The sequence below is a fragment of the Rhineura floridana genome, chromosome 2 (genome assembly GCF_030035675.1).
Source record: "Rhineura floridana isolate rRhiFlo1 chromosome 2, rRhiFlo1.hap2, whole genome shotgun sequence".
Lineage (NCBI taxonomy): Eukaryota > Metazoa > Chordata > Lepidosauria > Squamata > Rhineuridae > Rhineura > Rhineura floridana.
In genome coordinates, this window is record NC_084481.1 from 191,152,522 (window position 1) to 191,173,829 (window position 21,308).

The following is a 21,308-nucleotide window of genomic DNA, read 5'->3' on the forward strand; positions in this document are numbered from 1 at the left end:
TACCTAGTTAGTTTAGGATAAAAACTAACTATGGTTTAACACAAACAAGAAGTATGCTAGTGCATGCTGTCTTTACTTTGTTCATTCCCTACTTCTGACTGTTGTTCCAGGGAGGATATAAGCCAGAGGCTGGCTCTGCACTGCATATGAACCAGTACTCATGATTTGTTTCTCCCAGTTTGTTTGGAGAGGAACAAACCACAAGCAATGATTTACATGTAATGCAAGCCAGCTTCTGGTTTGTTTCTTACCTGGTGTGATAAAGTTGGCAGTGGAGGAGGGGCAAACTGGAGATTTTTGATCAGCATGCACCAGCACACTGTTTGTGTTAAATCATAGTTAATTTTAAACTGGGTTTTAATATAGGTGAATCTGGCCAGTATGTTCTCAGTATTATACTTACTCTTTTGGCCTGGTGGTGTGCTCTACCCATAAGTTTCTTTTTCTATAATTTCTGGTGTTTGGATTTGTACCCTATTGACACACAGAGCAACACCACCTCCATTCTGCAGATTTCATACGTTGCCACCAGGTTTCAGATAGGCCAGTTATGTTATGTATTTATTTTTATAAAAATATAGTTGGCCCCTATATAAAATATCAAGGCACTGTACAACAAAACATGCAAGTACAATAAAACAAAATACTGTAAAAACAAAGCAAAGATACAGTATCTTTCTGTGCTTGATATGAAGCATACACTGTATTTAGGATTTTTCCCTAAAGCTGCCAGCAAGAATGTTTTGTTATCTGTAATGTTTGGGTTTCATTGGTAAGATTTATAATGATGTACTCCTTTCAGGGACAGGTGTTAGGAACAGAAATCCCTGAGCTCATCACTGAGTAAACTAATTCATCAGCCACAAGTAAAAAATTGCACGTTCCTAAGGTGATGTAGGTAATAATTTGGATATCCTGGGAGAATTAGATATTCCCAGTCATCCTAAACTTCTAGTCCACTGCCAGTTCATCATTTCTTTAGAATACTTATGTCTCAATTTATAGTCCCAAGACTCTGAAAGCAATAGACGAAAATTCTTATAACACAATCACATTCATTTAGTATCTGGAACATAAATAATATGGGGTTGGATCCAGACTAATTTAGTCAAACTTAGACTTCAGTTAGGTTACATTGAAATCAATGGGACTTAAATGCAACTAATTTAACTGCCTAATCTTAAACAGTTGTACTCAGAAGCTAATCCCATCGTTTTCAGTGGGGCTTACTCCCAGGCAAGTGTACATAGGATTGCAACCTAAATCTGGGTCCATGTTCATATGGAGCCAAGATAATTCAGGCAGCATTTTTTGCCCTCATCCTTGGTCTTCCTTAGAATCAGCATTTGGCTTACCACCTTTTAGGCAACAAGTCCTACTGAAGACCTCTGAGTTCAGGGAATCCTTGCACTGGATCAGATTCTCTCATGCACTTCATATGCTAACTGGTATAGGTTTCTGCTTACCCAAGTTTATATTTGGCATGAGTATTTAGTTAAGCGAAACAATACAAGTTTGTTAGTATGCTAACTATAGGTTAATTGTACATACTTATCCTAGTTGTTTGTTTCAGCTATTTTTATTGTAATTTTCCTACTTGTAATGTAATTGCTATTCTTCTGGGTCAGATGTATTGCAGTGGTGTCTTTTGGCCTGGCCAAAAGCTTATGGTGTGGTGCACACCCCCAGTTCCTTATTCATTTCTATATATATTGGATATGATTGGCATGGAGCTGCCATGCTAAATTTGTCACATATGTAAAACTTTTGGTCCTGCCTCATGGACTAATAGTTTTCAGCGTTGTAGTTAGTTGGATTATAGTCCATTATGTCAGTTTTCATTTGTGTTCAACACTTTATACATTGCCAAGAAGCCTTAAACAGTGGTTAATTGAGCTGCTTTTATTAGGGGTTGCTTTACAATCTCCAAGGGCTGGTTCAGATATAACAATCTCATTTTAATAATCTATGATTTACTAAGCTGAGGATGCGTTTTGGACCCATGCACTTCCCCCCTTCCCTCTCGACTTAACATCTTAAAGCTGAGCTATCTCAGCTGGTCCACATGAGAGGAGATACAAGCAAGCCAGCTTTCAGAGAACGAGCAAACAGGAGTTTGACAAAGGAGTTCAACGGGGAGGTCAAGGAGGAGGTCCTTAAAAAAAATTAAAAATGGCTAATTCTTCTTGTACAGTGCATCGCATACCAATGGGACTCAAGTTTACCCTGAAGTAGGACAGGACAAAGCACAGGCCACTCCAAAACAAGTAGTTAGAAAGAAACAAAAAGTAGAAGAGAGTATGAACGGGAAGGATACTCCAGTAGTTGTGACCTGCAAGGTGTGTGCCATGTTGGTTTTCTTGCCTGAGAACAACATGGCGTGCACTGGCAACAAGTACAAGCTCATGGCACTGTTGGAAGAAAAAGTGAGAGGCCTGGAACGGCGGGTGGCCACACTGAGAACTATAGGAGAAGATGAAGAGTTCTTAGGCAGAACGCTGGAACAATAGCAGCAAAGAGAAGTGGAGGTGGAAGAATAACAGCATGTAGTAGCAGAAGAGGAGACTGCTTTGGAGAGGAACAACAAAGTGGAGGAAACTCCGTGGGAAAGGGTGACAATTTGGAGCAGAAGAGCTAGAAGACACCCTTCACCAGTGGAACTATGGAACCGCTTTCAGTCACTCAAGGATGAGACTGGAGGACAGCCTGTGGTGGAAGAATTACAGGAGACCCCGTGCAACAATGAGCAAGAGGCTGAAGCCCAATCAAGCAGGGGCAATGAAACCATGTGCCACAACAAGAAGAAAAGAGTACTAGTAGTGGGAGACTCCCTACTGCGTGGGATCGAAACTCAACTATGCCAAGAAGTTCCGTGGACTCGCCAGGTATGCTGTCTACTAGGAGGACAGATTAGAGATGTGATGGAGGGGTTGCCATCACTCATCAAACCCACCGACAGGTATCCCTTTCTCCTCATCTATATGGGGACAAATGATACTGCCCAACGGAGCTATGAAGAAATGACATCAGACTTTGAAGCTCTGGGAAGGAAACTCAAGGACTTTGGGGCCCAGATAGTTTTTTCATCCATCCTTCCAGTACTTAGAAGAGGAGTAGAAAGGGAAAGAAAAATACTCCGTGTGAATGAATGGCTTCGAAGGTGGTGCAGATGTGAGAGATTAGGATTCTGGGACCATGGACTATAGTTCCTTGAAGATGGACTGCTGACAAGTGGTGGGTTGCATCTCACAAGGACTGGGAAGAATGTGTTTGGCCACAGCATGGAGAAGTTCATCAGGAATGCTTTAAACTGAATCCTAAGGGGGAGGGAGATGTAAACTTGGTGGTAACGACTGATGAAGGCTTGTGCACAGTAATGGGAACAGAGCGATCGGCTGTAATAGGGCCCAGTAACAGTCCTCAGAAAAATGTAGTAAGGAAGCCAAGCCACAAATCACATGGTCTTTGATATCTGTATACTAATGCGCAGAGCATGGGAAACAAGCAGGACAAACATGAACTCTTAGTACAGGACGGTAGTTACGACTTGATAGATATAACTGAAACTTAATAATAATAATAAATTTTATTTCTAGGCCGCCTATCTGGCCGCATAAGCGGCCACTCTAGGCGGCGTACAAGATCAACTTGGTGGGATGACTCCCATGACTGGAATACAGCAATTGAAATAACTTGTTCAAAAAGAACAGAAGGAATAAAAAGGGAGGTGAAGTCACACTGTATGTTAAAAATATATATCCCTGCACAGAAATACAGGAAGATGAGCTTGATAGTTCCACCGAGAGTATCTGAATTAGAATTAATGGGGCAAGTAATACAGTAGGGCCCCACGCATACCGTGGGTTGTGTTCCAGACCCCCGCCTAAAAGGGAAAGCCGCCGAAAAGCAGAACTCATTCAATAGAATGGTGCCCGATGCCCGAAAACTCCATAAAAGCAGAACAAGCACCGTATGAGTGGGGTCTTACTCTAATTGAAAGCTGCTGTATTAGTGGGACACTGAAAAGCAGGCCGCCAAAATGTGGGGCCCTACTGTAAAAGGAATGTGGTGCTTGGAGTTTACTACTGACCACCCAATCAAGGAGAAGACGAGAATGTAACTTTTGAAAAGCAATTTGCTGCTGTTTCAAGGAGGCATGATGTAGTAGTAATGGGGGACTTCAATTATCCTGATATCTGTTGGGAGACAAATTCTGCCAAATGCGGCCCCTCCAAGAAATTTCTGACTTGTGTTGGAGATAATTTTCTCCTACAGAAAGTAGAAGAAGCAACCAGAGGATCAGCTATCCTGGACTTGATTCTAACCAATAGAGATGATTTGGTGGATGAAGTGGCAGTTACGGGAACTCTGGGGGAAAGTGACCACACCATACTTGAATTCTTGATTTTAACAGAAGTGAAAACTGAGAGTAGCTATACGCGCACCCTGGACTTCAGGAAAGCTGATTTTAATAAACTCAGAACAATTGTAAGTACGGTTCCATGGCAAGCCACCCTAATGAGAAAAGGAGTCCACGATGAGTGGGAGTTTCTAAAAAAGGAAATTCTAAAAGCGCAATGGCAAGCAGTTCCAACAAGGAAAAAAGGGGGGAAACAACAGGAGAAGCCATTGTGGCTTCACAAAAAGATTAGAGAAGACCTGGGGGGCCCCCGCGAAGGACACATACAGGAAGTGGGAAGAAGGCCAGGCCACAAAGGAAGAGTACAGGCAGGTATCACGGAATTGCAGGGATGGTGTCAGGAAGGCTAAAGCTGAGAATGACCTGAGGTGAGCAAGAGATGCTAAAAGCAACAAAAAAGCTTTCTTCAGGTACATCCATAGTAAAAGACAGAGAAAAGAAATTGTGGCACAGCTACTCAATGAGGATGGCAAAATGATAACAGATGACAAAGAAAAGGCAGAAGTGCTCAATTCCTACTTTGGCTCAGTCTTCTCCCAAAAGAAGGTCTGTGACCCTCCTGGGAAACATGAAGTGGAAGGGGCAGGATTGGAGCTTGAGATTGTTAGACAAATGATCAAGGAATACCTAATCACTTTGAACGAGTTCAAATTGGCAGGGCCTGATAAACTGCATCCTAGAGTATTGAAGGAACTGGCTGAAGAACTCTCAGAACCGCTCTCTATTATCTTTGCAAAATCATGGAAGACTGGTGAAGTGCCGGATGACTGGAGGAGAGCTAATGTTGTCCCTATCTTCAAAAAGGGCAAAAAGGAGGAACTGGGGAACTACAGACCTGTCAGCCTAATGTCAGTCTGTAAGCACCTTGAAAACAATGCAGTGATTACTAGAAGCCAACATGGATTTATGAAGAACAAATCCTGCCAAACTAATCTTATCTCATTTTTTGATCGGGTAACCTCTCTTGTAGACTGTGGGAATGCTGTGGACATAATATATCTTGACTCCAGCAAAGCTTTTGACAAAGTGCCCCATGATATTCTAATTAGCAAGCTAGCTAAATGTGGGCTGGATGGAACAACTATGAGGTGGATCCACAGTTGGCTCCAGAATCGTACTCAAAGAGTGCTTATCAATGGTTTCTTCTCAAATTGGGCGGAAGTAACGAGTGGGGTACCACAGGGCTCGGTCCTGGGCCCAGTACTCTTCAACATGTTTAATAACGACTTGGGTGAGGAGGTACAGAGCATGCTTATCAAATTTGCAGATGATACAAAATTGGGGGGTGCAGGTAATACCATGGAAGACAGAAACAAAATTCAAAGGGACCTTGATAGGCTGGAGCATTGGGCTGAAAACAACAGAATGAAATTCAACAGGGATAAATGCAAAGTTCTACACTTAGGAAAGAGAAACCAAATGCAGTTATAAGATGGGGATACTTGGCTCAGCAATACGACATGTGAGAAGGATCTTGGAATTGTCATTGATCACAAGGTGAATATAAGCCAACGGTGCAATGTGGCTGCAAAAAAGGATGGCATCTTCTTGGCCCTGGTGGTATCTTTCCTGATCTGCAGTATACACTCCAGTTGAGTTCTTAATACTGTGCTTTTAAACAGCTCCCAAGCATTTAGGAGTGATTTGACCCTCTTGACTTCACCTTTTAGTTTTTTTTTTACCACTCCCCTAATTTTTTGGAAGCTTCCTCTTTTGTAGTCAAAAGTAACCATGTTGGATTTTATTAGCAATTGGCCATTTATATGTATATTTAATTTAATAGCACTATGGTCACTTCCCCAAATTGGTTTGACAACACTTACATCTCACATCAACATCATGGTGTAACATTGTTACACTAACATTATTATTATTATTATTAAATTTTATTTATACCCCGCCTTTCAGCCAAAGGCCCTCAGGGCAGCTTACAAAGAAAAATAAACACAGGTATAAAAATACAATAAAAGCAATACAATTTACAAAAATTAAATTAAATAAATAACATTATAATAACAAATAAAATTAAATAATAAATAACATTATCATTATCGGCACCGTGAAGAAAGAGGAGGTGGTGTTAGTGGGGGTGGCAGCTCCCGAGAGGCAGAAGGGCGACTGGCATTTGTTACAGTGAAGCTGTTTGCTGTTTCAGTGTTGTCTTCCTCTCCTTGTCCTCGGGCTCGCTTGGCTTCTGCTGCTGCTGGTGGTGATGGTTTATGTTGGGGGTGGCTACAGGAGCTCAGGCTCGGGGACCTGGGCCTTGCCTGGAGCAGCAGGAGGAGAAGGATGCTGCGGCAGCTGTTGTTGAGCAGGAGACCCCATGCCGAGAAGCTGCGGTGAGGACCTGGGCCTTGCCTGGAGCAGCAGGAGGAGGAGGATGCGGCGGCGGCAGCTGTTGTTGAGCAGGAGACCCCGCTTCTCCAGAAACCTATCCTCAAAGCTGCGAGGGGTGGTGTCGGCCTCATATCCCAGTGCCTCCCCAGAGCTGCTCCCCATTAGAGGAATCTGAAACTGGTTGTAATGAGCCATGTTTTCTTTCTTACTACCCCAGTCAAAGGCTTTGAACTTCCCAGACTTCACACCTCCAACTGAAGATCTCAAAGCCACAATTTCCTGACATTGCAATAGCTAATCCTCCGGAATCAAAGACACAGATTCATTCTGTCATCAGGTTTACAGATGTTTGTATCATCTAGATATGACTCATGGCTTACTGCAGAACTTTATCTTCAAATATATATACACTAGAACTTCAGTATGGCTCACATTTGAACTTTAGGTAGCCTCTGGATTGGATCCAGAGGTTCAACAAGTGGAAATCCTCTTCTACATGCAGAAGGATTTTTCCACCTTGGCAGAAAAGAGAACTGAAATCCAGAAGTGAAATCATTTGTGCAAGGCATTCCACAGTCTCTTGCACAATATGTCAAGATGCATGATTGCACAAGGTCTTGCACAACACACAGTCGGTGATACCAATTTTAATCATATCCAGAGTGTAACCATTGTAACCATTTATTTCATTGGGTTTACTCTGGGTATGACTCAGTTGGATAGCATCCATGGTTTTCCACTACTCGTGCACAACAGATCATGGAATAACACAGCTATGAGAATTTCTTCAATTAGCACATCTTTGGATCCAAACCTCTTTCTTTTGTGTGTGTTCTGGCAATAAAAAGTAGTGATCTTGGGAAGTAATGATTTTTTTTTTTAGATTCTCAGTAAAAAAAAAAAGTAATCTGCATTTGAAATTGCAGGAGCTGCAATAATCCTGTTGTACCTTGTGCTCAGAGATGCTTTATACCAGTGGTTCCCAACCTTTGAGTACGGCACCCCCTTTGTGAGCTCAAAAAATTTTGTGACCCGCACACACGCTAATTGTAATTTTAGTCTCTGCTAATAGAAAAAATGGTGTGTGGCAAAATCACATCTCCAAATATCCCTTTCCATAAAAAGCTCCCTGCAGATAGAGAGGTGTTGCTTTCTTTTCTTAATGCAGAGGTTTATCAAATTGGTATCCTCACCACACACACACACAGAGTCTGAAGTTGTACAGTCCTGTCTCCCAACACCAATGGGTTACAGTGTTGGACTAAGATCCAGGTTCAAATCCCCGCCCAGCCATGAAGCCCACTTGGACCTTGGACCAGACACAGTCTCCCAGCCTAACCTATCTCACAGGGTTGGTGTACAGATAAAATAGAAAGGGGCAAACCATGTGTACCACCTTGAGCAATTGGGAGGAAAGGTGGGATATAAATGCAATAATAACTAACTAAATAAACATATTTCAGTTGCGCTAAGTGGGCCCTAGCCTCAGCCAAACTGCTGAGATTTTAAAAAATAACAACAATTAAGAAGCAGCAATGTGGTAGTGATGGGGATACTAGATTGTGAAGACGAACGAGTGGTTAGATTGAGGTTAGTGTTTTTAGGCCTTGGGATGATCGTCAGAACTGATGACTTGGTTTGCATGCACTTGGGGAATGAGAGTGGAGCAGAAGACAGATCAGTGTGCACACACAGAAACACACCTGCCCCTCCTGCAAGCATCTACATGCGTGCATGCACTTGGGCACGTGGGAGGAACCCTCAATTGCTGCAACATTTTGGAGAGAGTGACTGGGGGGGGGCAGAATGTAGGTGGAAGAAAGGGGGGATGCTGGCACACACACTTAGCCTCAGAGATGGGGGGGCAACAAGTCCTGATCTTCCTCACTTCTTGGCTCGGTCTGGACCAAAGGCAAGATCTGAGCAGCCTTGCAAATAAGAATATTTTTTAAAAGGAAGTGGCAGTGAAGCTGGAGCCAAGAAAGGCAGGTAGGCTGGCTATCAGGAAAGAAGGGAGAAAGCAGCCTTTCCTTGCAGCCTGACTTATTTGTGCTTCATGAAAAGCCCTCTCCTGTCACTCTGAGTAAGGGCATCATCAGAAGCAACAGTGCGAGGAGACAGGAGTCGGTGATAGTAATCCCTTCTTCCTGGTAGTTCTACCCTCAGCCTCCTTTGGCGCCTTCCACATGTTTTATAGGCTGGTACCTGCCCTCGGCGAACTTGAAAGACGTTCTGGTGCTTCAGCAAAAGTCCTCCCCTCTTGTTTGGAACAAGGGAAGATGTCATCTGCAGTGGTAGTGGAGAGTAGACAGCATCCAGGGAGTAAAGACTTTTAAAAAAACATTTAATAAATAATTCATTTCTTTACTGTTCGTGGCCCCCTCTGGATTACTTCCCAGCCTCCTGGGGCTCACGTCCCCCAGGTTGGGAATCACTGCTTTATACCTTGGGCATGCCATTTTATTATGCTGTGCCTGAACCATATAACGATAACCTATCGAGGGAGATGTGTGTGTGATAAAAAAAAAAACCTGTGAACCAGTGCCTGGCTGTGACAATGGACTGGATGAGGGCTAATAAACTGAGGCTCAATCCAGACAAGACTGAGATGCTGCTAGTGGGTGGTTCTTCTGACCGGATGGTGGATGTTCAACCTGTCCCGGATGGGGTTGCACTCCCCCTGAAGGAGCAGGTACGTAGCTTAGGGATTCTCCTAGAACCATCTCTGTCACTTGAGGCTCAGGTAGCCTCGGTGGCACGGAGTGCCTTCTACCAACTTCGGTTGGTGGCCCAGCTATGCCCCTATCTGGACAAGGATAACCTGGCTTCAGTTGTCCATGCTGTGGTAACCTCCAAGTTAGATTACTGCAATGCACTCTACGTGGGGCTGCCTTTGAAGACGGTTCAGAAACTGCAGCTTGTTCAAAATGCAGCATCCAGATTGGTAACAGGGACCAGACAGTTCAAACATATAAAACCGATTCTGGCCTGCTTGCATTGGCTGCCTTTATGTTTCCGAGCTCGATTCAAAATGTTGGTTTTAACCTATAAAGCCTTACATGCCTTGGGACCACAATACTTGATGGAACACCTCTCCCGACATGAACCCACGCGTACACTACGCTCAACATCAAAGGCCCTCTTCCGGGTGCCTACTCTGAGGGAAGCTCGGAGGATGGCAACAAGGGAGAGGGCTTTCTCAGTGGTGGCCCCCAAATTATGGAATGATCTTCTTGACAAGGTGTGCCTGGCGCCAACACTGTTATCTTTTCGGCACCAGGTCAAGACTTTCCTCTTCTCCCAGGCATTTTAGCATGTGTTTTTAAGTTGTTGTTTTTTAAAGTGTTCTTAAATTTGTATATTTGTATATTTGTTTTTAATGTTTTTAATTATTGTAAACCGCCCAGAGAGCTTCAGCTATGGGGGTGGTATACAAATGTAATTAATAATAATAATAATAATAATAATAATAATAATAATAATAATAATAATAATAATAATAATAATAATAATAATAATAATAATAATAATAATAAAAATAGTTCTTGTGCATGCATAATTACTGTTTCCAGTACTTAATGTGATCAGAAGTATATAACTGCTGTATCTTATGTTTGAGCAAGTTTTCTCTTATTTGATATTTACTTGTGCTCTCAGCTGAACATTCAACCACCAGAGGATCCGGAGGAAAGTTTGAGATTACAACAGCTGCAGGCAGCAGCAACGCAATGGCAACAGCATCCACAGCAGCGAGTGGGTTTCCAGTATCAGAGAATAATGCAGCAGCATTCGCAGTTGCAACAAATTCTACGTCGCTATCAACAGATCATACAATTGCCACACTTGCCAGTGAGTCCTTAAAGGAATATGATTTGATTGATATCTTTTTTTACTTGAGTGAAATAGTTACTCTGCTTTAATGGTGAGCACAGAGTTGAAGAGTCCTTCACAGTGGCCTAATTTGTCTATATAGACCAGAAGTTGGGAACCTCTGACCCACAGGTCAACATTGGCCTGCTAGTGGTCTCATTTTGGCCCGCAAGGCCATTCCTGGCAAACCACACCCACTGCCCCACACCTGAAGTTATATGTGATGTCAAGTATGGGGCAGGTGATGATGTGGCTTCATAGGAACAATCAGTAGGTTACAGTGAGTACCTGACTGTTCTTTTGCTGGAGTAAGGTGCGCTCCTACGCCTATCAGCAGCTCCTGATCCAAGTGATGAGCAGTGGAACATGTCTTGCTCCAGGATCAGAAAAGAGTTGCACTGAAGCCTCTGCTAAAATGGAGGGGGGGAACTCACGTTTAGCAGGGGTTTTAGTGTAAATCCCTTCCTGATCCTAGAGCAAGTCTCTCTGAAGGTGTGCTGGAGCACATCTTCAGAGTGGCTCTACAACTAACACCATTGTGGTATCAGGTGATTGACAGGTGGGTAGCCCTGCCCACCTGTCAAATTTGACCCATGGGGAGGTAGGTCAGATACAGATCTAGCCCACCAGGGAAAAAAGGTTCTCCACCCTTGATGTGGAACTTAGCTCATCTGCTGAATGTTAGCTTCTTGTCCTCTTCCTTAGAAGCTACATTTCACTCTTGTTTTATGCTGTAACCTGCCCTGGAATTGTGAATCAATGAAGAGTAGGCTAAAAACTGAAGTAAGAAGAATGTAAAATTGTTGATATGGGAGCAGCTTCCATATGAGAAGAAACGAAAAATGTGTTTACTAAGTTCCTGATGTGGAATATGCGGAAAGAATTCCCTTTTACTTCAGTAAGCTCAGTCATGCAATATGTGTAGAATCAGATTGCAATTTTTATTGGTAGCGGGTGGATATTTTATGTTAAAGTAATAAAAAGATGAGTATTAATTTCCAAGGCTCAAATGTGTGGTTCACCTTCAAAGAATAACAGTTTCACAGAAGCTGTGGAAAGCGTGAACTCTTTTATTTAAGGGTATGGAGCTGTGTTTTGTTATACAGACATGCTAGAGACATTTGTGCTTACAAACCATTGCGAGTAAACTTTGTGGCTCTACATGGAACTAATTTACAGTGTAGTCACTGTTACTTTTTCTTTATGACAGTCAATGTCAGTAGAGATGCAGCTACAGCATTATGAAACTCAGAATAAACAGTTTCAGCCACTTTACAAGGAGTGGGAACGTGAATTTCAGCAGTGGCAAGATCAACTTCAAGCCTACCCTCACAAAGACCAGCTTCATGAGTGTGAGAAACAGTGGAAGATGTGGCAGGGACAGATGAAAATCACTCACACCCACCTTCAAGAGAAAGTGAAGTCTCTTCGAAACATGAACAGTCAATATACCGGGAGTGCAACTTTGCCATCTCCGTTTCCTCCATATTCTCAAACAATGCAAGGTGGTATGCCTATTGTGCAGTCTACTTTGCCCTCTACTACACTTCCCCCAGCATCCACTGGATTCTCTTCTGGCCCTCAAACATCAGATATGCCTGCTTCAAAGGAAACTGGTCAGAGCACCCAGGCCACTGAAACTATGAGACCAAGTATATTTCCTACTCCTAGTTCTTTTAAAGTTACTGAGTCTCTTCCCACTGCCCAGACCCCAGAGATGTCCAGGCCAGGTCTGCTTCCTACCCCTACCACTGCATCTTTTTCATTTAAAGTAACTGAGTCACCTGCCATCTCCCAGTCCACAGAGACAACCAGGCCAGCTCTATTTCCTCCACCTGGTTCTTTTTCATTTAAAGGTACAGAGTCACTTCCCACTTCCCAGACCCCAGAAATGGCCAAGCCAGGTCTACTTCCTACTCCTACCACTGCTTCTTTTTCATTTAAAGTAGCGGAGTCTCCTGCCACCTCCCAGACCATGGAGACAACCAGGCCAGCTCTTCTTCCTACCCCTGTTTTTTCTTATAAAAGTAGTGATTCATCTGTTCCCTCCCAGGCCATTGAGACAACTAGACCACCTCTGCTTCCCACCCCTACATCTGTTTCTTCCTTCTTATTTAAGGGTGCTGCTTCATCTGCCATCTCCCATGCCACTGAGACAACCAGGCCACCTCTTCTTCCTACTCCTTTTTCTTATAAAAATATTGATACCTCTGCCAATTTGAATTACCACTCACATGTATCACCTGCTAGCTCTTCAGATCAAGGCAGTTCTTACGTTCCTCTGGGCAAACAGGCGATGCCATTTGGCTCTGTTTCATCTGAACTAACACCTGCTGAAGTAAAGCCACATTCTACGGTGTCCTCATCTGCATCCACCACCACCACTACTACCTATCAGAACAGACCAGGGAGGTCAGCTGGGTTTCCCGATTCCCCCAGAGGACAGTACTATGAGGGTCCAAGGGGGTCAAGGTATATTTTCATTCTCTTTCAGTTTTGCATGACAATGCTGGTTTGTGTGATGATACAGTAGAAAGACTCTTAAATATGGTTTTGCTATATAGTGCACTTGGCCTGTAGAGATGTAACGTTTCGTGTGATTTTATGCTTGCCGCATGGTCATTGCCACCCCAAATGGTATCCCTGTTTCAATCATGTGGTTTAAACATGTACACCTCAGACATCCTTCCAGAATAATTCTGGAATGCCCAAAACCTGACTAGATCTGTTCTTTATATGATCATTCTTTTGGTGAAGGGTAATGCTTGAGTCAGAGCTCTGGGATCCAGTAGCATCACTCATAATAGCACTTAGGAGGTTGAGTGCTGACAACTTTGTAGCCAAAGTGGCGTCACCCTCAAATAAGGCAGAGACATCCACATACTAGGGAACACAGAAGTAAAAAAGAAAACGTTCATGCAGAGAACGCATCTGTACATTCAAGTGTGGGCTGCGGAAGAAGGAGAGAAGGAACACATGCACACCCCAGTGTGGCAATTAACAGAGCCACAGCCACTCTGTTAGCTGAGCTCTCCAGCGCTTTCCACATCTGGGTATACCTGGCAAGCCAGAAACAAAGGGCACATCTCAAGCTTTGCAGGTAATGGATCACAAGACCCCTTCTCAAACACCGCACATTTTGTTCTTTTCCAAGCCAGAGATGGAGTGGTAGCAGCTGCAGAACCCGGACAGATACCCAGCAGGAAGAATTAATTCCTAGAGCAGGTGTGAGGAACTTTTGCCCTCCAAATGTTGATGAACTACAACTCCCGGGCCATTGGTCATGCTTGCTGAGGCTGGTGGGAGTTGTAGTTCAGCAACATCTGGAAGACCAAAGGTTCCCCTTTCCTGCTGTAGAGCACTCACAAAGGGTGACAAAGGGATAGTGTCTCTTCTTAATTCAAGCAATACTTTGTTCCTGATCTCCACTTGCTTTGCTTATTAGCTAATGCCATTTTGGTTTAGAAAGAATAGTTAATATCTAAAGTTGTGCAGGCAAACTTCACATTTCTCTCTCCTCCCCTCTAGTCCCGTGTTCCCCCACATCTGCTCTGAAGGGTCCCCCAAACCATTGGAGCAGATTTGGGGGCAGGCTGCAGGAGGGAGAAGAGGAAGTTCCATAGTACAGGCAGAAGTCTGTTATACAAGGGAGCTGGTACCATTGGATGTCAGCCAATAATCTGTAGTTACTTCTTTTTAAGCAAAACAGTTGTTTTACATATAAGCTTTTCATTAATTTCACACATTTTAAACGTTGATTCCTACTAGACTGAGCTGTGTTGTATATTTATTCAAAATCAATCCTGAATTCAGGGTGAAGCATAATAAACATATGCCTATTTCTTCATGTGATAGTCCAGCTTATGCATGAGCACTTATGGTTGTGGACAGATTGCAAATCAGAATGAAAATTCTCCACTGAGAAAAGTTCCAGGCCAAAACTACCCACCTGGTGATAGATCCCCAAGTCTGAGAACATGGGTCTCCACTGAACAGCTGCAAAGCAGTGAGGTGAGGGAGCAGTTTGCTGAAGACACGCAGTGGGCAGGATGGGCCTAACCACTTTCCCCTTGCAACTCATTTCCTCCAACTGCTTTTCTCCATGATGCATCAAACATGCATCTTGGGGAAAATCATCAGAGGGTTGCAAGTGAAAAGTGGGGATTGGGGCCAGAGTTAAGCGCCTCCTCCCAGCCACTTCATTGCTGCTGTTCAGTGGACACTCTTGTTCCCAGACTAGAGTCTGCTGCCAAATGTATAGTTCTGATCTCACCCCCAAAATCAGATTTTGTGATTTTGTTCCTGTTGCTCTATGCAATAAAACCCAAAATTTAACATCAGGTAAAATGTCAAGTTGTTAAAAACCAGCAGCCACCTAACAGTGGTCTAACAGAAATAAAATTGTCTTCACTGCCCACCTAAAAACAGCAGACATGTTTGTTTTGCACATCCTGGTTACACAGAAAAGAAATGAAAATGTGAGATGTTGTATTTCAATTTACCATTTGCTCATTTGTAACACCAGCGTAATCTGATTTGTCATCCTCAGTTTGTAATATAATAAATGCTTTAAAACTTTGTAATGTCTTCTAAAATTCCAGACTTCTATGCTCTCTTAGAACTTGGTCAGATATTACTTCTTACTCCTGACATGAGAAGGAGTAAATCCCAAGCTCACGCATACCTGAACCTCACCTCCTGTCTTGCTGTCCACAAGCCCATGCTTTTCCCAAAGCATGAAGATACCTGACTTGGTGGAGTACTGCATTCATCTCCATCCGCAATCCCATGAACCAAAGGAAGTGATAATCCACTGTGTCGGTCATTGCTTTCTATCCAACAGAGAGGTGGAGAAGATGAGCATGGGTATGGGTGAATCCAAGACTTGCTGCTATCATGCTGCATTCAGGAAGTAATTTCTGACCAGGCCCTCATCTTCAGGGCTGAATATAGTACCTGCTACTGCTACATTTTCTAGAGTTTCAGTTGCCTCTATTTTTTGGTTGTTTTTTTTTTACCAGGGAGGGGAGTCATCCTCAGAGTGCACATTGCTTCAGCCATATGTAATATTCTGGTTAATTTTGAAGATCATTATTATTTTGTGAGAGTTTAGTTTGGTAGCTATTTCCAGATGATTTATGGGGTTGTTTTGTAGAAGCCTCACCAGATCTATTACTTGATTAAAATGTCTCTGTCTAAACACACAGATTTGATGGACCACGAGGAAGAGGCTTTGATAAATTTGAACCAAGACAGCAAGGACCTCATTTTCAGGGGCAACGTTTAGAAGGGCCAAGGCCAAGGCTTCAAAATCAGCATATGGATGGATCTTCAGGCAAACAGGGGACAATTCCCCGCGGGCCAGCAGCTGCATTTTATACTCCCTCTGGCAATTCACAGATGCAGACTTCCCAAGCAAGTGGACCACGGTGGCAAGGGCCTAGGCCTCCTCTGGGACAACAAAACCATCAAGAAGAAAGTAAAGAATCTTTTACTGATATGTCTAATAATCAGGCAGTGGCAAATAAATCTAAATTTAGACCAGATACAAAAGTTTCTGGTTCAGTTCAGCCAGGTAAGGGCCTGTCTAAAGCACACCAGAATTCATCCAGAAAAGAAGGCAGAGAAGCAATGTCAGAAGGAAAGAAACAGGCCTCTGTAGAGACTGGGCTGCAAGCAGAAGAATCAAAAACATCTAGTCGTATTTCAGGTGTTCTGCATCAGACACCAGTTTCTAGTCTTCCACCAAAACCAGGAGGGAAGAAAACATTACTACCAGCACCAACGGGAAATAAAGATTTGAACTCTTCAGAGAATAAACTGACTTCTTCAGAAAATAATCAGAGCAAGGAGCTATCTAAGCTGGAAAACAGGGAGAGAGGTCAAATGAAGCTAGGTGATAATCAGACAAAAGGGCCAGCTGGCAGAGGCAGGGGCCAGGGTAGAATGGAAGATACTAGAGGCAGGGGCCGAGGCCGATTTGAAGATGTCAGAGGCAGGGGTATACCAAACAGAGGTAGAGGTCAGACTAGAGATATAGCTGGCAGAGATGTAAGCAGTGGCCCAGGAAACCACAACAGACTGTCAGAGAGCCACCCGGGCAGCTGGGAATCTGGAATGGGTGGACAATCAAGCAACCAGGAACGAGCATTGGGTAGGCGATCAAACAGCCAGGACAGAGGATTACCAGCTAGAGACAGGGAACCAGCTCCTCGAATGGGTAGCAGGGAGAGAAGCCGAGCAAGTAGTCGAGAAAGAGGCCTAGGCAGGCGACCCAGTAGCCAGGAGAAAGGACTGGATCGGCTGGCTAGTAGCCGGGACAGGGGCCCTGGTCGGCGTGCTAGTAGCCGGGAGAGAGACCCAGATCGGCGAGCTAGTAGTCGAGAGAGAGACCCAGTTAGAAGGCCTAGTAGCCGGGAGAGGGATCTGCACAGACGTGATGGAGCTCTTGGAGGCAGTATTGAAAATTTACCTCCATTTCGCGATGAACCGCTTAGGCCTCCATGGGCCTATGGAGAGGCAGGCATGGAGGAGGAGCGCCCATTTGAATATCAAGATATTCCTCCTCTAGAGCGCAGACGATTAGAGGATTGGGAAAGAGACAGATACTGGCCTGAGCGTGACCAGCGTTATCATGATGATACTCTTGATCCATACGAAAGAGATGACTTGTTAGCACACCGTCATCCATTGCCGCCTCTTTCGCCTCTTCCTCCTCTACCTCCTTTACCTCCGTTGTCTGCTGATCTTGATAGACGAGATCCATTTTGGGATGACTGGGAAAGACCAATGGGTAGAGATAGGGAGACAGACAGAGATCTGGACAGAATCAGAAGACCCTTGGATGTGTATGATCGTGAATCAGAAAGAGACTGGGAGAGAGATTACTTAAGACCACTGGGGGACAGAGATACACTGAGTGATCTGGACATACCTCCTCTTCCACCTCTGCCACCCCTTCCTCCACTTCCGCCTTTAGACCGATATCGTGAGGAGCGATGGCTGGAGGAGAGAGAGAGGGATTTTTACGACAGAGATTCTAGAGACAGGGGGGAGCTCAGAATTCGGGAATATCCAGAGAGACATGATACATGGAGAGAGCTGTCCGATTTCCCACCTGACAGGGGTGACTGGGAGAGGGAAAGGTTTTCAGACAGGTGGTATCCAGATGAAATGGACAGATTCCCACGTTTAGATGATCATCTTGATCCGCCACCCCTGCCACCACGCTCATCTGAATTGCTGGAAGAAGAGCCAAATTTATCCTCTGAGCAGTCATTGGGAGGAGTAATGGTCCTTAGTCAAAGGCAGCATGAAATAATCCTGAAGGCTGCCCAAGAGTTGAAAATGCTTCGGTAAGTTAGCTGCTGCTCTTGTATATTTGCCTTAGGAAACGATCTTGCTTTTTTACCTCCCCTCTGCTTTGCACTTCCCCTTGCAAAATGCTGCAAAACTACAGGTATTTAGGTGGCAAATAGCTATAAACATTTTGGGCACCTTAGCTGATGTAAGGGCAGAGTTAGGTATGCGAGTTTGATGCTCTTAAGGACAGAGATATGAAAGACTGGAAAAAAACTGGAAAATTTGTGGGGTTTTCCCCAAAAATTTCCTTTTCCCCCGCTGAAAATTGGTGAGAGCGGAAGGGGAAAAAACTTTTTTCCTGTTTTTTTTTCAGGCCTTCACATCTCTAGTCAAGGATCACTGAAAGAACTATGCTTTAAACAGCACTTTTTATTAAAGTAATGAAGTTAAAACAGTTTCCCATAGGTTCAGGAACAGTTCCAAACATAGCATATCTGTACTAGAAAAAAATCAGATAACATAGCAGGTGGTGAACACCCTTAAAACTGGGTAATGAAGATCCAGTTGGAAGAATCTTGTTCATCCAGACCTGCAGTATCTTTTAAAGGAATTCAGAGGGGAGCCCATGCAAATAGAAGGTCTGTGAAACTGAAATAGTTGCTCATTGGCCTCTAGCACTGTCAATCAATTCACATAAGGGGGGTACAGAATCTTCTCTTACTAATGCTGCCTCAAGAGGGCAGCTCACTTTTTAAATTACTCGTTTTAAATTACCATGTGTCATACTACATGTGTTCTGCTATATCATACCTGCACCCCAGAGATACATCAAATATTAAATTTTCAAGCAGTGGGTATAATGTGACTTTTATAACTGAGACGGAAGCAAATGCTAGAGCACGTGCTTTGCAGGAAAAGGTCCTAGGTTTGATCCTTGACAGGTTGGGAAACTGACACCCTGGAGAACTGCTTGCCAATCAGTGTAGACAGTACTGAGATAGATGAATTAATGGTCTTGACGTAGTATAAGGCAGCTTCCTATGTTTCTGTTTATATAGAGAGACGTCTGTTGCTAATTCCTGTCATCAGTGATTATGTGTTTTGCCATTTACAGAGCTAGGAAAGTTGTCTACAGACATCATTTGCTGAAAATATCTCTGCAGCTAAGGGCTTACTGCATTTCATGCAAATGCCTGGGGCTTCCTGGGGTTATTCCATATTATGGGTTTGGTCATCTCAGAAGTGATATATGAAAGTATTCTACTGTCTGGGCAGAAGTAGTTGATCCAGTTTAAAGCAGCATGACAAAGGCTTCCATAGAGCTTGTGTCTAGAATTCATTTGATTCATATTGAAATGCCTCCTACCCTGTTTTAATATTGTTGCTGCTGTATTGTTCTCATACTGTTTTTATTGTATTATTGTATTTTATCTCATTGTGTTTTAACTGTTTTGTACGTCGCCTAGAGTGGCCTTTGGCCAGATAGGCGACACAGAAATTAAATTTATTATTATTATTATTATTATTGTATATGTCAAGATTCTGACCAGGAGGACTGGGTTTTTTTTTCTCTTGACACCAAGGTATCTCCAGAAATGTTTGAACTGGGGTTACAAGTAAATTTACCTTGGGAACTAAATGCTTTCTATCAGGTGCTAAATATTCATGAGAAAAGGGCTATATTTGGTTGGTAGTAGTTATGTATTTTTAACAGTATAAACCTGCCCTAAATGTCAAATGACAACCCAAAGCAGCTAACAGTACTTTTATTAAAACTATATAGCAACAAATCAAATGAAATGCACTAAAAGAATCAAAACAGGAGCAGTAAATACAGCAGAAATTAACAATCGCAAAAATCCAACAGCCAAGCAAAACAAGATGAAAAATACTTTTAAAAAACAGGTCAAATAAAGGCAACAGCCGAGCTGATATCAGTTCAATCTAAATGTGTAACAGTTTTTATTCTACTGCCTAAAACCAGCTTAGCTTCTGAGTCTGGCAGGCCTCCCTGGAGAGGGTATTCCAGAGTGTTGGTACCACAAATAAACATGTGTATGCTAAATGTTCTTTAAGCAAAATGTGTATGCTTTTGGTGGTTCTTAAAAGGATGTTTAAGACATTTTTTGGCTCTACAGAGAACAGAAGGAGCATATGCAGAAAATGAATGAATTTGTTTCTGAGCCCCAAATTCCTGAATTGCCATCACAGGAAATGCCTAGACCACAGACAACAACTGCTAGGAAGGAAAACTTTCAGGTAAATTATGTGCAAGTGTGACTTTACTGTGATGTACATGGTTTTTGGTTGCCTTTTTTAAAAAAAGGTTTATAAACTGTAAGTTTAAGAACTTGAGCTTGTTTTTCTTGCTTCCCTCCCATTCCTTTTTCCTCATGTGTTATGGCTTTTTAGATTGTGGGTCTGAGGGCAGGGTCCATTTTAGTATGCATTTGTGTAACCGTGCAACAACTTTTATTGATTTTTGTTGCCATGCAGCAATTTGTCCCTTTTCTGAAAGTCCCCATTTTTTTTTATTTCTGGACTGGTTCAGTATAGAAATTTATATTCTAAATAGCCAAAAATATGGAAAAGAGACTGTGTACAAACTAATATTGTGATGAAGTATACAGCAAAATCTCCAAATTGCCAATATGTGTAAAGAGAAATTACATTAAACCTTCAGTTACTAATTACACAATGTAACTCTGTTTTGTGTGGTATCCAAGTAACTCACTCTGTTAGCACAAGGATTTCCACTTGTGCAATGGAACTTCCCCCTGTGCACCCCTTAAATTTGTTCTAGAGTTTCCCCCTAGCCTCTGGAGCAGATTTGGGGAGGGGGGGGAGTTCTATTGACCAAGGAGAAATCCTGCTGCTGAGAGAACAAGTTAGTTGGATGCCGCTCTTTGTTTTTCATTTAGTTTTTTTGTATTTTAGATTTTTTTAAAAAACAAACAAACATATAGCCAAAAATACAGTGCCTATAATCAGACCCCGATCAATGCTCTCATATTACTGAATTACAAATGGTAGTACATTGTAATTTCATTCTGTATTATATTTTATTTTGAAACACTGAGCTCAAAACCAATTATTGTTAGGTGACATTGGTTTTATGTAGGGAAATGTATGTAAGAAATGTAAAAAACTGAAACGTGTTGCTTGAATAAGTATTCAACCCCTGTGCTGTGGAAGCTCCCAGTTTACACAGATGAAAGAAATTGCCCTATCAAGGACACAATTATCTTACCACAGGCCTCCTGTCACATTATCAGGATAAAACCCCCACAGTTGAAGGATCATTGGTCAGGCTGTGGATCTGAAGGGAAATGAAGACCAAAGAGCCTTCCACAGAAGTGAGAGATAATGTAATACAAAT

General features: G+C 42.9%; 1 protein-coding gene across 4 annotated transcripts in view; it reads left to right on the forward strand.

Annotated features, from left to right (window-relative positions):
- YLPM1 (YLP motif containing 1) overlaps positions 1–21,308 on the forward strand; it is an 82,027-nt gene that overhangs the window by 16,731 nt on the left and 43,988 nt on the right. For all 4 annotated transcript variants that reach the window (XM_061611743.1, XM_061611744.1, XM_061611745.1 and 1 more), the window contains 4 exons: positions 10,415–10,606; positions 11,838–13,099; positions 15,835–17,982; positions 20,068–20,188. In XM_061611743.1, the coding sequence (XP_061467727.1) occupies positions 10,415–10,606; positions 11,838–13,099; positions 15,835–17,982; positions 20,068–20,188 (3,723 nt within the window). The remainder of the gene's footprint in view (positions 1–10,414; positions 10,607–11,837; positions 13,100–15,834; positions 17,983–20,067; positions 20,189–21,308) is intronic.